This window comes from Quercus lobata, chromosome 11 (assembly GCF_001633185.2).
Source record: "Quercus lobata isolate SW786 chromosome 11, ValleyOak3.0 Primary Assembly, whole genome shotgun sequence".
NCBI lineage: Eukaryota > Viridiplantae > Streptophyta > Magnoliopsida > Fagales > Fagaceae > Quercus > Quercus lobata.
The window spans coordinates 33241567-33258647 of record NC_044914.1 but is presented as its reverse complement, the minus strand read 5'-3'; the positions used below and the strand labels follow the sequence as shown (position 1 = coordinate 33258647).

Sequence of the window (17081 nt, the reverse complement as noted above, 5' to 3'; positions counted from 1 at the left end):
GTTGACGCATTCGACTTCGATTTCGTCCTGTAATTCTCTCATTTTGCTATATTCTGATTTTTTTTTTGTTTTTTTTTTGTTTTGCATTTTGAGGAATCCTAATTTGCAAGGGATTGATTTTTTTTTTCCTTAGCTAATTTGAGAATTTGTTATAGATTTTTTTTTGTGTTTGGAGAGCAAAGAGATGAGATGAGAGGCGTGAGAGTGGAGCTTCAGGTGTGAACTGATGAGGACTTTTTATCAGGGTAATTTGGTAATTGAGTAACTAGCCCAACGGATACCTTAAATGCGCATGTGCTTTTTGGTTTATGGACCTCCAGCGGCCCATAAGATTTGCGCGTTCTTAGCGCGTTTTTTGTCTTGGCCCAAAACGCAACTTTTTCCAAAAAGTTGCATTTTGGGCTGAGCCAAACACACAAAACTTTCCAGCTTTTTAATAAACGTGCGTTTCAACTCCAAAAAGCTGAAACAACAGCTCCAAAAAGCTGAAACAAATGCACACTAAGTAAACTTGCACTTCGGGTACATATTATGAAAGTACAGTCAGCCATTCATCATGCTTTAGCCTCAAGGCAAAGTTCCGGCAATGATGCCTTAACCTGTAAATACTAGAATCCTAAATTACACCATACTATTTGAGACTAGATATTTACTACTTAATATAAGGTAACAGATTAGCCTAAATATAGATTTATATCTTGCATATGTATTTGCAAATTTGTTTATTATAGAATTTTATTAAAAACAGTCATCGGAGTACAAAGAATACAACTATAATTTATTCATTTTAATTCGGTAAGCTCTTAACCATAGCCCTTAATTGTCATACTTGGCCTTGTAGTCACTCTAGAGCTGATCAACAGTCTTCCCAAGCAGCTCAACAAAGTAATTAGCACGTAACCAGCCCTCAATTTCTTTTTCAAATCGGCCACAAATCCATTTCTAAGACCATTTAAATAGTCCAAAAACCAAGCTGTAAAATAGTATCCTTGGTCCCATCTATCACCTTTACCTGGCTGCATCCAATGGCTAGGCACATACCCTGACTTCAACCTCACAAAATCTGGAATTCCTTCGATCAATCCTCCTGGAGGACTTTGTCCATTACCATTCCACTGCCATATATGCGTCATTTTATGAATCTTGTTGTTGACAGCATATTCGACTCCAATGTCCTCAATGAACAAGCTCACTTTTGCTACGTTTTTTCTATCTGCAGTAGTTTTTTGCTGGAAGATTTTCCATGTGAAATTTGTAGCGTTTTTTAGTGTTTGCTTGCTGTATGTAGACCCTATTTCGTTATTGAAGCGTGACCCACCCGTAGTGTTTGCGGCGGTGTCGGTAACATCGCAATCAACTGCATGGATTCCTTGAACGGCTGCCAGAGTTATAACAAAAGAGAGGAGAAGAAACTTGTGGTGAACCATGACTATATAGTCCTTCCTTTCTTTCTTTTAGTTGGTTTTGAATAAAAAATATGGTGGTGCTCTATGGTTTATATAGGAAGGTATGTAGATCTTCGTAGCAACTTGTAAGGTGATTCATGCACTCAAATAATTATATATGGTCATGGAAGTTCTTGTAGTTTGTTTCTGACTGTCCAACCTATTAATTTGCCTTATATTTTATTAGTGGCAGGATAATTATCCCAATGTAGATTTGCACGATAATTTGTATAAATAAGTAAGTTTGGTCGGATGCTTTTTTATTAAAACTTTTCAGAAATCATGTTATGTGACAAAAAGGGGGCCAAGGGGGAGAGATATATAAGTGTGTTTGTGTTTGTGTAAAATGAAAAAGAAAAGAAGAGAAAGAGAGGGCTAGGGCTGTCCATCCAATCCGAACACCCGACCCATCCGAAGATTCCGACCGTATCCGACCCGAAAACCAGCCGACCCAATCAAGTCACCGGTCGGCGGTGGGTCATTTGTTCCAAAAACCGACTTTGGCGGGTCGGTCTCGATTTTCCTCCCCAAAACCCGAAAAAACCTGATCCGACCGATGTACTAAGATTTCCTTCAAAAAATTTCCAGAATCCGGCGGAAGTTTCCAGAATCCGGCGATATTTTCCAGATTTCGGTGTCAAATTTCCAGATTCCGACATCGAACTTTCATATTTCGGCGACTTATCAAGTAGATCTAGTGATATTTCGTCCAAATCTAGTGAAATCTCACCGGATCTAGCGAGATCTCACCAGATCCGATTAGATCTCTGCCGGATTTGGCGTTTTTCTCCTGAAATCAACTATTTTGGCTGGTTTTTTCACCGTGGACGGTTCTAACCGAACCGACCGTGTTTCCGGCGCAAAACCGACCACGCCGATTCGACTCCCTCGCCGGTCGGTGGCAGGTAAGGATTTTCTCAACTCGATTCTATCGGGTCGGTCTCGGGTTGGGCACAAACCCGACCCGGACCGACCCTTGGACACCCCTAGAGAGGGCTATAGCCAGCCAAAGAGAGTATGGGACTGAGATGTACGTGTCGAGCAAGTGGGGTAGGTTGGGATCACATATGGGTCTAAAAATTCAGAATTCTAACTAACTATATATATAACTTTATTAACCAAAGAAAAAAAAAGTTATACAAAAACACTGCGTCACTCTTGATAACAAACTCAAAGCAAGAGGAACAATTATTCAAATCAAAAGAGCCAGAAACATTACACTTAAGAGACCATTAGCCTAATGTATGGGCTGCTACGTTAGCAGGCCTAGATGCCCAAAAAATTAAAACATTACACTTAACTTTAGGGTGTAAAATTTTTAAGCAACTTGCAATGTTATTCTCATATTAATTACAAATCGGCAAGGGCATTCCCTTGCTAAATGTGCATTTAGTCGTGATTTAGAACATAGGTACTTCCTCAATTTGATTTCCTCTGGTTACATTTTCATAATGCTGACCTTTTTTTTTTCTTTTTCCTCGTACTATATCTCCATAATTTCTATCTAAGCTGCAACTTTCACCCAAAAAATAAAGAAAAAAGGAAAAAAGAAAATATTGACTTTGACCAATTTATCCGATAAAGCATTGACTTCCAACCGAAGGCTATACTTTGCAGTTGCGAACCGCAACGGCATGTATCTTGAGGTGATTTTATTTATTTATTTAATTATATATATATATATATTTTTTTTAATTTCCTTTCTCAATAGATTAGGCTAATTTGGATAATTAGAAATATAGTGGTGTCTAGAAGATATTTACGATAATTTATTGGTGAAGTTCCTAAATTTGTATCTATCTGTCTTGAAATTTGAAGTAGTGAAGTACGTAGTTGATTATTATTTTTTTCAAATTAATATAATTTGGATTTTTGTTTTTGTTTTAATTAGATGTGGGACATTTGTGGTGGCCTATACTTTGCGGTAGCAAACCGCAACCCATGTGTCTTGAAGAGATTTTTTAATTTTTTATTTCCTTTCTCAATAATAGTTTAGGCTATTTTGAATAAGGAGGATAATTAGAAATGCAGTGGTCTCTAGAAGACGTTTAGGATAATTTCTTATGTGGAGTTCCTAACTTTGTATCTATCTGTTTTGAAATTAGGAGTAGTTGATTGGTTTTAATATAAATATATGTATATATATATATATATATATATATATTATAATTCAGTTGTTGCAATAAGTGATGAGATGAGATTTACACATTGGTTCTCTTTATAAAAGAGGCTAGACAAACTACTACACACCCTTAGTGTAATGGTCACTTTACAAGTATAAGTGTTTGTGGGGTGTGGGGAGCAAGGGTCAGGGTTTAAGTCTTCAGGAGGAAACTTATTCGTCATCCATCACCAGCATTTAAACAGACGTTAATTATATTATTTTTATATTTATTTAAAATTATTGATAGAATGCTAAAAACTTATATCTTAATGATATTGTTTGGCCTCTCTTATGAGTAGAATGAAGATTCGAATATTTCATCTCTCCACTAGTTACAATAACAATTTATTTAGAAATAAATATTGATAACGTGATAAAGTTATATTCGTATTTCAAATTGAATGGATAGTGTAGGGACACGATTCCTTTGCGGCCCATTAACATTTTTGGGCTCACACACGAAAGATCCCTCACAATATGATTTGTAGAGAGTGGACTTGAAAAGCTAGCCGCTGGTCAAGGGGCGATGCCCGGTCATGGTTTTTAGAGGAGTTCATGTAGAAAAAAGGAGTTAGGCTTGAACATTTAAGCCCTAAGGCGTCGCACCCTATGGGATGGGACTCCTCGGAGTTGATCCGAGGACCATTGAGGCCTTATCCCGGTTACCCAACGACGGACTTTCTTCAGTGAGGTCCGATGTTGTTGAGAGGTTCTCCCCCATGTAGTCTTTCTTTTTCGGAGGTGGGATGAGCCTCCTCTATGTATTTACTTACTTTCTTCTTTTATACTCGTCTGCGTTGATTGTCCTTCGTCCACGTGTAGGGTCAATCTTTACAAGACTGATATTTGTCCCATCAGTCTAATCCCAGAATTGTTGGGGATGGTTCGATAAAGCTAAAGAGTACGGCTCTGTCAGGGGCAGCGCATTGAATGGCAATGAGAGCAGCTTTCCCGGATATTCTTTGATTCTCTTTTAAACCTGGCCCTATACCGGTTTTACCCTTCTTCTTTTGGTGAGGTTTTGGATCTGCCGAGGACTGAGTTGTCCTCGGCTGCACCACAAAAATGTTTGGTGCTCTGCATTGTAGAGCTTGGGCCATAGTTCTCCTCGGCTCGGGCCTTTGGACTCCCTAAGGACAAATGGGCTTGGTCCGTGAATTATTGGGCCCCACAGATAGTATTGTAGTAACCCAATAACAATCATAACAATTTAAAAGGATCTTAATTTAGGATCTTAATTTCGTATAGTACTTTTCTAGTTTTCTCGTAAACCTTTCATCATATATATTTCACTCTACAACCGTTTTCTTTTCTTTTAAGAAGAAACTAATCGAAGTAAAAATAACAATTTCAACAAACCATTTTTTTGGGACGGCTTTTGCCCTTTTCGGGAAAAATAAATAGTATTCTATCCTCTTTTCCAAACTAATTAGGGAAATGTTCCTCTTTTGAAAATCGACTTTTTCAAAATCGAGTTAATTTTTTTAGTAACGTTTTTAAGGACTTATAGTGACGTTTTTTAACTCAAGCTCCATGAAATTGAGTTATAGGTAAAAAAATTGCATGTAACTCGACTTCATGGAAATTGAGTTACAAAACGTCACTATAGATCATTAAAACGTCACTATAGACTCCTTAAAATGTCACTATAGGATTCCAGAATTTTTTTTTAACTCGATTTTGAGAAAGTCGGATTTCAAAAGAGGGATATTTCTTTAATTAGTTTGGGAAAGAGGTTAGAATATTATTTATTTTATCCGAAAAGGGTAGAGGCCAATTTTGTCCCCATTTTTTATTTGGACATACGCGTACAATTTTAGTTTTGAATTGAAGGTCGGTTGAACTGATGGCTCAAACTTCAAACTATAATAATGAATAAATGAAATGGTGGTACAGTAGTGGGGTTTCATAAGTTTCCTTCTTTTTCACCATCTTATTTGTTTTGACGAGGTCTGATAACTAGTCGTCTTTAATTGGCATTTTTTTCCTTTTCTTTTTGGATAGGATCTTTAATTGGCATTTGGCATAATGGCATGTCTAGATTAATATTTGCAACAAAGTCAATTATCAAAGTCATAATCTAAAACCAAATGATAAAAAACTTGGCATCTGTCACAGAAAACCTGCCCAATATTTTAGGTGACTTGTGGTTGTGGACGACTTGCTGAATAAGACACCAGGTTAACCTTCTATCTAGTCCAGTTCATGATTAACAAATTTAACATATGAGTAATGCTAGCAATATGAACTTTTTTACAAATTTTTTTACAAACTGCTGATGTGGTTATTAGTAAATGAAAAAGTGATGTTAATAGTGGACCTATATGAAAACCAATAAGAAGTTGGCCAAATCAACCGTTTGTAAAAATGTTGTAAAATAGTTTGTGACTATAGCATTACTCTTAATATAATCTAAAACTTCTACTAGGTATTTTGAAAACTCTTAATTTTATTAAGAGTAATATAAAATGCATGATGGGTTTCTATATACAAAACATGTGTAAAACGGATTAGGATCTTCTCAAAATTTTAAATTAACTCTAGCATACAGTTTACTTCTAATAATTCATGGTTATATGAATGATTTTAGATTTCATCACATCAATATTGTAAATGGAAACTAAAGTAATACCATTCAATGGTTATTTAAATTTTGATTATGTGTTAAAATCCCAAACATCTATTTAATTATGAATGGTTAGGATGTTTAAAAAAAACTTCATTGTGAAGTTGCTCTAGAAAGTTTAGAGTATTTTTGTTTTTGATAATCCTTCGATAGTTAAGGAAGATAAGATTTGAATTTTAGATATTTTTGTTGAAACATAAAAAAGTGCTAATTGAATTATAAGGTATTTGACAGATAATTTGATAGTTACAATAGTAAAAAAAAAAATATTTGAACATTTTATGTCTCATTTGGAAATATAAAAAATAAGAAAAATTGAGTTATAAGTCACATGAAAAAGTTGTATCTAAATCTATATAAAGTGAGAAAGAGTATACGTTAATGAACAGTTAGATGCCTTCAAAATCTTTTAACAAAATTGAATTTTCTTCCCCTTCCTAGGAAAAACACCTACAGTCATTTTCATATATTTTTGGGAGGGTTTGAATAAAGCAGATCCTCCTAAAAACACGTTAGATGCTTGTGTATTTTCGTTACAAGAGACCAACCCGTAAATTGCGCATAAATTTGGGTTAAGGAAATTAAATATCATTCCTATGCACGCCTAACAAAGATGACCCGTTCCTCCAAAAAAAAAAAAAAAAAAAAAAAAGAAATTTGACCAGTCAAGATTGAAGCCTTCCCATTAGAAAGGAAGGATAAGAAGAAATTTGCTCCTTGAGTGGGCCCAACCTGAGCTTCTACCCCAGTTTCCCTTATCTCTCTTTGCAAGAAACATCCTTACCATGTCTATTTCCTTAACATAAAAGGACCAGAGAAATTGTTCTCACCTATAAAAATATGTACATTCCATACACACATTCCCACATTCATAATTTTAAGGGTCTGTTTGGATACAATTTATTTTTACTGAAAATTAAAAACTAAAAACTAAAAACACTGTAGCAAAATAATTTTTTAATGTGTGAAAAATTACTGTTTACTTTGTTTTTTACTGTTCATAAACCTAAAATCACTGTTCATGGACAATGAACAGTGCAAAATGCATCCAGAAAAAAAAAAAAAAAAAAAAAAAAAAAAAAAAAAAAAAAAAAGCTAAAAACGCGCTACAGTGTAAAACATGGCCGTGGACGTGAATCCAAACCCATACTAAGGCTGTGTTTGTTTTGGCTTCAAATTACTTCCGAAAATGCTATTCTGTAAATGCGGGTGTTTGGTAAGCACAGAAAATTGGGTCAAACAGACATCAATTTCCGCGTTGATCGTAAAATACCCCTCTAATGTCAAAAATGATTTTCAATCAAAATTTTCACTTCAAACCATTTTCGGACTCACGTGCAAAGAGAGAGACTTCAAACCATTTTCGGACTCACGCGCAAAGAGAGAGAGAGAGAGAGAGAGAGAGAGAGAGAGAGTAGCGTTCGACTTCGCCGACGAACCCAGAGCCCAGATCACGCCCTACCCCAGACGCGCCGGCGAGATCGCGTCGTCGAGTTCGCGCCACCGAGATTGTCCCGCCAAGATCATCAGCACCGTCGTTCTCGTTCTCATTCTCGTTCTCGACCTAAAGCTCATCGGCGCCTTCGCTACTGATCTCGTTCTTGTCGCTCATCGGTGCTGTCGTTATTGATCTTGTTCTCATTATCGACCCAAAGCTCACCGGTGCCGCCGATCTTGTCATCTCGATCTCATCGCACCAATGATCTCGTCGTCGTCTCTCTTTCCCTGAAGTTTTCGATCACTCTCTCTTCCTCCCTCTCTCAGTTTGACCAAATTTGTATGAAGTTCAATGAATTGTTTTGAGTAGAAATCTGTTTCTTTAAATTGTATATAATGAAATTTTTGTAATAAAATTTGTTTGTGATTTTGATTTTTTACTTTCTCTCTTTGATCTCTGATTTTTTTGTTGTTGTTGTGGTGGTGTTTTGGTGGTTTTTCTGTTGTGTGGTGGTGGGTTTTGTGTGGGTGGTGGTGGAAAATAGCATTTTCAAAATGTTATCAAACACATGAAAATATTTTCTAGAACAATTTTCATATTGCAACCAAACACTTGAAAATATTTTCCTTTCCCGAAAATAGCATTTCCGAAAAATATTTATTTTCCGGAAAATATTTTACATGTACCAAACACAACCTAAGTGTAATATCTACTTTTTTTAAAAAAAAAAAAAAAAAATTTATTATTAACTAATATGTTATTCGTGCTATGCATAAATAATGTTATAATTTTTTATGTAAGATAATTTTGAAAAATGTTGTATATATATTATAGTATAACTATTATAGAATTTTATTAGTAATGAGTTAATTATAAAAAACAACAATTATAAATTGCACACACATATCCATTATAATTATTCAATTGAAGTAATGAGAAATAGTTAAAAAAAAAAAAAAAAACTTTTGAGGAACATTGTAGAATAAAAGTTGATATAAAATGTGTCTTTCTCTTTTTTCTTAATTCTAAAACAAAATACGCATTCCAAACACTCACAATCAATCACACCATTTATAAAACTTACAAATCCAAAAGTATGATCTTAATATCAAAATCTTAATTGCCACTGTCACTTAATATAAAATGTATGCCCCATTCCTTAGTTGTAGCCAACTCATACGGGTTAGGATTAAATAAGATAACAATGTTAGAGCTATGTAGATGTCGTTGAAAGATTGATGGTAAATGACATCATTTTTGGTTTGTGTGTATTTGATATGGGATGATATAAAAAGTTATGAGTGGATATATATAAAGGGGTAGAAGTGCAAGAGGTGAAAATTGTGAATTAAAATGCAAAGAGTTTTGTGTGTATGTGTGAGGGATGAAAAGTCTTGAAATATTGAACCCTTCTATCACTTCTTCAAACAAAAACTTACCCTTTTTTTTTCTTTCCATTTTTCTTTATCTCAAGAAGCTACCTTTAGTACTTCTCCCTATTGCAGCTAGCCTACACTGCCCTCTCTCAAGTCAATACGTTAACTCACTTCTCAACACAACCAAATAAACTCAAGCATATGGGCATTTAGATTTTTATTTTGTTTTTATTTTTTATTATTATTTTTATTTATTATGATATGAATTTGACCATATGAGTTTTTGCGTTTCTAATTAGTTTAATGAAAATGTTTTGTTTATCAAGATTTTGTTCTTCAATTTTTTTATTGCTTGCTATATTATAATATATTTTATCTCTCTATGTCATCATTTTTTTAAGTTGATTTTTTTTTTTGGGTTTGAAATTAGTTGCTAAATAATTCATTAAAAAATTAAAATATAGGAAATATTCAATATTACAAATAATAATGGGTTGATAGTTTTTAAAATAATAGTAAAATTTTTGTATATATCAATAGTGAACTAAATAATTGTTGAGAATGTGATGATATATCAAAGTTGATATGATTATTGTATTAATACTATAATTTTTTTGGTGGAGATTCTAAAAAAAATTACAACAAACTGCCCCCCCCCCCACCAAGTATAAATTTCTAACTACACCTCGGGCTAATCGGGAAGTTAATTATTGAGTTACTAAGACATTTCGATGGTGCAATTAGAAGCATGAGAAAATTTTCACCTAGTTAAAAGAAATTTAATTAGGAAGCAGAGTGAAGAGGATTCAAATGGCCAAAATGGGGATATATCCCTTTCGCTTAAACTTTTTAGCAAAATGTCCCTTGTCTAAAACTATTTAGGAATATGACTCTGTTTTAAACTCAATTTTCTAAAAATCAAGTTTCAATGAAAAACTCTATTTGACGAAAATCAAATTATAGGCAATCAAACTAAAAAAAAAAATCCTGCATGGAACTCAAGTTCCATGTAGGATTTTTCAAGAAACTCGATTTTTGGCAAATCAAGTTTTTCATTGTAACTCGATTCTAAAAATCGAGTTTCAAAACAGGGACATATCCCTAAATAGTTTCAGACAGGTGGCGTTTTGCTAGAAAGTTTCAACAAAATGGGTATTTTGCCATTTTGGCTAGATTCAGAGTTGAGAATTGGTGGCTCTGAAAATAATTTCTGATCCCCACTTAATTTGCAAAGCAGGAATTTCTCCCCTTAATTTGCAGCAAGGATATTGTTGCTATTTGGAAGCTAGCTTGCTTTTGAGAATATGAAATATCAGTCTTTAATTGTGTCTTGGGCAAAAATCATGAAAGGGTATGTGTGCTAGTTATGATATTTGCTTGCTGTAGAAGACTGCTTACATATATATATGTTGATTAGAAGAGCTATTATTGAACTATGAAACAACTTTGTAACCAAAAAAAATAAAAGAACTATGAAACAACTTGTAATTAAACAGATTAGCTACTGTACAGATTGGTAAGACCTTCAAGTTGCATCGAGGTTTTTGTTTTTGTTTTCATTTTTCAACTTGTAATGAAAGTTGCATATATGCTTGGTTGTATTGTCTTGAGAATCTGCATTGCATCTTGCATAGTTCAAATTTCAAACTGAGAAAGGTAAAAAGAAAACCAATAAAAAGAAACCAAAAAAAAAAAAAAAATTAAAACTGTTGTACATGAAGGCAATATAAGTAATAATCCAAGCACATTTATTTATCTCATGTTTTATGTAATTCCATGATACAACATTTTATTCATATAGATTTGCTCTCAATCAGCACCCTTATTTTGCATACTTGGCTTTGTAGTCTTTCCAGAGCTGATCAACATTCTTCCCTAGCAGTTCAACAAAAAAATTAGCACTATAACCATTCCTCAATTTCTTATTCAATTCAGCTACAAACCCATTTCTAAGACTATTGCAATAGTCCAAAAATCGAGCTGTAACATCGTAGCCTTGATCCCATCTATCACCTTGCCCAGGCTTCACCCAGTGGCTAGGTGCATACCCTGCCTTCAACCTCACATAATCAGCAATTCCTTCAATTAATCCTCCTGGAGTACTTTGTCCATTTCCATTCCATTGCCATATGTGTGTACTTTCATGGTATAAAACTCCAGTGATTTCGGTTTTCACATTTCCAGAATAGCCATTGATGTACCTTGCACTAACATGGATCTCGTTGTTGCTAGTAAATGCAACTCCATCCCTGTCATCAATGAACAAGCTCACTTTGGGCACGTTCTTTCTGTCCGCAGCATTGTTTTGTTGGAAGAGGCTCCATATGAAATTTGTGGCAGAAATCAACGTTTGCTTACTGTATTCAGACCCAATCTCATTGTTGAAACGAACTCCACCAGGAGTGTTCCTGGCGGTGTTGGTGACAACATATTCAACTGCATAAATGCCTTGCGTGGCTATGACTAGGGTTACTAGGAAAGAGAGGAAAAACATGTGGTGAGCCATAGTTGTTTTGTTCTTTTACTCGGTTTTGTACAAGAAATGGAGCACCGCTCATTGATTTATATAGGGAGTAAGATGTTCATTATTGAAAGTTCTTGGGATATTTTCATGGTAAGTTCTGTATCTAGTTTGATTTTTTTTTATTTTTTATTTTTATCATTTAATCATTACAATAAATGGAAAAGTATGATTTGAATTCCAATTCACCTTATAAACAAGACCAAACAATACCACTAAACTTTAAGGTTCTTAACCACATGACCAAATATTTAAAAACACATTAATTATCATTATTATGATATCTATTTAAAATTATTGATGACATGCATGTTAAGGGTTGGATATTATTAAATTACCGATTGTCCTAAAAGTTTAAACTATTAAGGGTTTGATTCTTAAGGGTTCATTTTTTAACTATAATTCTAACACTCCCCCTCACTTGTAAGCGTAAACTTTCCCTTAATAAGTGAGAGCCTAACAAGTGGGAATTTAACATTTTAAATGGGAGGTAGAGTAAAGCTAAGGATCGAACTCAGAACCTTTTGCTCTGATACCCTGTTAAATTACTGATTGTCTCAAAAGTTTAAGCTGTTAGGAAATGGTGAATTTAATCACTTAACCATAAGTCTAACCGATATTAATGAGTAATAACATTGTTTAGTTTTCTTAATAAAGAGAACTAGGTTTTGGAATCTCCCCTTCTCCACCCATTTTAATAATTATTAAATATATATATATATATATGTTGAAAACGTGACAATTATCTAGTTCACATTTCAAATTTGAATGAATAGTAGTATTTCGGAAATTTGATAATAAAATTATCTTAATAATTGGAGAGGATCTTAATCCTTATTTAATACCCTAAATTAATCTCCATCTATTTTTCTAGCAATCTTTGATCACCTTTTCATTGCAAAAGAAAATAATCGGAGTATATAACAATTTCAACCATTTTAGTTTTAAATAAAGGTCCTTTGAATCGGTGGTCATAGTCCACTAGGTCCAGTAAGTGCACGCTATAAAATATAAATGAAAGGTTGAAAATTGGGGTTTCATGATAAGTTTCCTTCTTTCCACAGTCATTTTGGATAAGGATTGATGACTAGTCAAATGAATCAAATCTTTAATTGGAATTTGGCATGTCTAGATTGATATTTATAACCCTGGGAGAGAGGCAAAGTCTGGAAAAACCTGTATAGGCCAATTACCAACGTCATAATCAATAGCTAGAACACACAAAACTTGGTATCTGTCAGAGAAAACAAGCCCAACTTAGATGACTTGTGGACATTCTAGCAAAAAATAAGATGACTTGTGGAAGAATCGCTGAACAGGACACCAGGTTCTAGTCCAGATCAACGATAGCTTAGATTGCTGACTATTAAGCATACATCCACTGAACCATATACACACGCAGGGCCAGCGCATACAGGCTACTTAGGGTTCGTTTGGATATAACTGAAAACTGAAAACTGAACTGAAAACTGAAAAACACTGTAATAAAATAATTTTTAAATATGTAAATAGTATCGTGAGACCTATTTTTAATGAAAAAATTGCTGAAAAGTGTATTTTGTGGAACTCATAAATAGTGCATGAGAGCACTGTCCATCGAAGAAAAGTCAAAAAGTTACAACTTGAAAAAAAAAAAAAAAAATTCTAAAACATAAACGTGCGTCTGGGAAGTGCGTTTAATCTTAGAAAGCTCGTGTAAAATTTTTTTTTGTCTATTTTAGTCAAATGAATCATTTCTTCTATTTTACATATTTATTTTTTAAAATATTTTACACCAGATAATTTATATTATACTATATTTAATTAAAATATAAAATTTTCTTAAATTTTCTTTATTATTTATCTTTCTTCACATATAACAACAATCATCTAATCTCTTCTTTCAAAATTAGTATACATAAAGAAAAATAAAAAATGAATAGTATAAGTATAAATTTACACAATTACTATAGCAACAATACATATTTACACAATTTTAACTTATATTATACTCTCTTCGTTCCAATTTGTTTATCATGTTTGAAAAGTCAAACTTTTTAAGGGAACATTATTAGTTATTGTCTTGTCTATCTTATAAAAATATATATAAGTTTACAAAACTACCGTTAAATAAATTTATCAATTTTTTTTTAAAAGAGTTATTCTTAACGAGGCAACTTTAAAGATGCCCAATTAGATTGATTTTTTAAGTATTTGTTAGTTTTCTTTTCAAATAGTTTTGAAAATAAAGTAGGGGTATAATAGGAACATTAGTAAATTAATGACTTTTATTTTTAGAAACAAGACAATATTTTGGGACATTTCAAAATAGAATAGAGGATAAACAAATTGAGACAGAGAGAATAGTTTTTTTTTTACAAGAATGTGTAAATCCCTAGTTAATATTTACACAATATATATATTATGCACCATTTGATGTAAGTGATCTAAGACCCTTAGATAAAAGAATGTCCCCTCTAGTAGTAATGCCCTAGTTAATATAGCATTAATTTAAATAACCCTAATCTTAACCGATCAACATGTTTAAACTTATCTCTTTATTTTCACTTTTAATCCTTTTTTTTATCCTCCTTGTCTACGCATTAGTATATTCTTTTATGTACCAGTTAATTACACATCACATCATCTTAAAAACTCTCATCAAATCAAATCATCAACCCACATCCACATCCACATCCGCATGTTTCCTTCGTTAGTTTGTTATACCCTTTTTTTTAATATGATTTAATTATTTTTTGACTTTTCCAAATTTTTATTACAGCATTAGCATGGGGTGTTTAAAAACTCTCAATTGCTATTTTAACCACCAAACCCATAAAAACATGCTCTTGCCAAGTTGTTATTGTTGGGGGCGGAAAAGTTTTCCCTCTAACAAATGAGATTGTAGTTGCGTTAGGGACCTAAATTGAGACTCGACAATGGGCTTGAAGCATGGCTCAAAGGCCATTAGTGAAACTTTTGAGAAATTCGCCTTATTTTATGCCTTGGGCCTAGGTTAGGACTGGCAAGGACTATAAGATAGCCCAAAACATTCCCTACAGCAGACACGTCAGCACAACAGAAAAGCCTACTGTAATAAAGAAATAGTCCAGTAGTAAAATATTCCTGTAGTAAAATGTTCCAGCAATAAAATATTCCAGCGGTAAAGTGTTCCAACAATAATATAAGACAGAATATAATAAATCTCCAGCCGTTAATTATTTCGTAAATTAAGGAGAGTGTTTACATCTCCAAAATTATCATATGAGGGATCCATTGAAAGAAAGTCCTCCATTATAGCAACATGAGGGAAAACTCTCTGGTAACAAATAGATTATAGCCTTCAATAGTAAAGGAATAGACAAACAACATGGGGTCCATTATAACAAGTCATGGAGAAAGCTTAGTGTGAGATGTAGGGAGAGAAAGAGAGAGATTCCAGCTAGTGCAACAAGATCATTATTATGCCAAGGTATGCTCATGAATATAGTATATGTAGTGAATAGTGAGAGTCATTTTGGTAGTATGAGAGAGAGAGTATTTAGTGAAGTTGCTGGGACTTTCTACTGGGAGATGGATGGGAGCTTATGAGTAGAGGTGTGAGGGGTATTTGTGAGCTAGGGGCTGAAGAGCTTAGTTTCTAATTTTGAAACTAAGAACTCAGAACCTCATTAAGAGCATAAGAAAATTAGAGAGAGAGAGAGAGAGAGAGAGAGAGAGAGAGAGAGAGAGGAAAATAGAGAAGTTTTTCGTAAATTAAGATTAGAGCATGTATTAGGCTAATGATCTTGGTTGTCTTGCTGCTAGTATCAGAGCTTCTTAGGGTAGATTGTGTCACCCTAAGTCAGGTGTCAATCTTAGAGTCCTCTGCTGGAAACTCTGCTAGAGATCTCCTTGGTGTCCTCCAAACCATATTTCCCTAAGTTTCCCCATTAAGGTTCATGTGTTTGGTACATTGTTAGGGTCATATTTTATGTAATTGGCTAATCCTTTGATAAAATGCACTTTACTTGTAATTGGGTAGATCTAAAATGGGTTTAATACATCAAGAAATATGTTGCTCAAAGCATATCAAGTGTTTGTATTAAAAGTCATGAAGATTGATCCAAGAAACAAGTGAAGAAAAACCATTCATTAAAGAAAAACCATTCATTAAATCTCGACAGATGGATTGATAGATGCTTGCTATTGAGACTTAATGTGAAGCTCGATAGATAGCTCGAGAACAACTTGATCTATCGAGAAGTATAATTTTCAGTTTTTCAAATCTGAAATTTGGCCTAGGGTTTTGTATTTGTTTAGGGTTTCTTTTCTCACAACCCTAAACATATATAAGGCGTATTTTAAGAGCCATCACACATGAATACAAAGACCAAGATATTTATTTTCTTTATGAGAAGCTACCACATTTGTATGCCATAGGGTTTTGAAACCAAGTGCTTCCTGATCTTCATTTTTGATAAAGTGAAGAACTTTGCAGCCAACAACATTTGTTCAAGTTGTTGGAGTTAGTCACATACTAAGATCTGTGCAAAGTCACAGATTGGAGATTTGTGCATCAAGAGAAAGAAAGCTACTACAAGATCAAGTCCAATTGGATATTAGAGAAAAAGTTCAACTGTAGGTTGGTATTTTGGGATAGGCTAGGGTAGTTGGTAAGATTCCTTCTTGATTGTTGATTAGTGGATTCTTGAGAGTGATGAACTTAAAATCACCTGGTGGGATTTTTGCCTTGCGAGAGGTTTTCCCCATTTGTCAACAAATGTGTCAATTTAATTTCCGCTACATTTAGTTTAATTGTTGATTTGTTAGTGCTTTCATGATTTGCATGAAATTGAACCTAATTAATCAACTTGGATAATTTAATTAATTAACCGAGGTCAAGCTATCTTAACCCAACAAGTGGTATTAAAGTGAGCACACTCTGATTAGGTATTAATCATTGCCGTATGATCCATTGACCTCTGTTGTTATGGATCGTAGGCAATCCTTGATTATTCCTCCATTATTTGATGGTACTAACTATGCATACTAGGAAGTACGCATGAGAGTTTTTTTGCAGTCTTTAGATAAGAAAGTATGGCTTGCAGTTGAAGTAGGTTGGAAGAAACCTGAAGAGCCACCAGCAACATGGGATAATACTAAATTCAAAGCTGTAAATTTTAATAGTAGAGTAGAGAATGCTCTGTTTAGCGCTGTGACCAATGAATAATTCAAGAAGATTTCTTCCATTGGCAATGCAAAAGAAGCATGGACTATTCTTCAGAATACCTATGAGGGCACAATAGTTGTTAAAAACTCCAAGCTCAAAAGGCTCACTACCATTTTTGAGGAAATAAGGATGGATGAGGATGAGTCATTCGATGAATTCTATGTCAAGTTCAAGGACATAGTGAATTCAGCCTTCAATCTTGGAGAACAGATTCCAAAGCCCAAAATTGTTGGAAAGATCCTCAAATCTCTTCTAGAGAGATTCCATGCCAAGATTACTACCATAGAAGAATCAAAGGATCTTGACTTTATACATTTGAT

The 17081-nt window shown here is 33.8% G+C and overlaps 1 protein-coding gene and 1 pseudogene across 1 annotated transcript; both read right to left on the bottom strand.

Moving 5' to 3' along the window:
- Positions 1 to 816: 816 nt before the first annotated feature.
- Positions 817 to 1427, bottom strand: LOC115966742 (annotated as a pseudogene).
- Positions 1428 to 10774: 9347 nt separating this feature from the next.
- LOC115968924 lies at positions 10775 to 11591 on the bottom strand. Its single transcript, XM_031088468.1, has one exon. The coding sequence runs from the start codon at positions 11553 to 11555 to the stop codon at positions 10872 to 10874; it is 684 nt and encodes a 227-aa protein (XP_030944328.1). The 5' UTR covers positions 11556 to 11591; the 3' UTR covers positions 10775 to 10871.
- Between the last annotated feature and the right edge of the window lie 5490 nt (positions 11592 to 17081).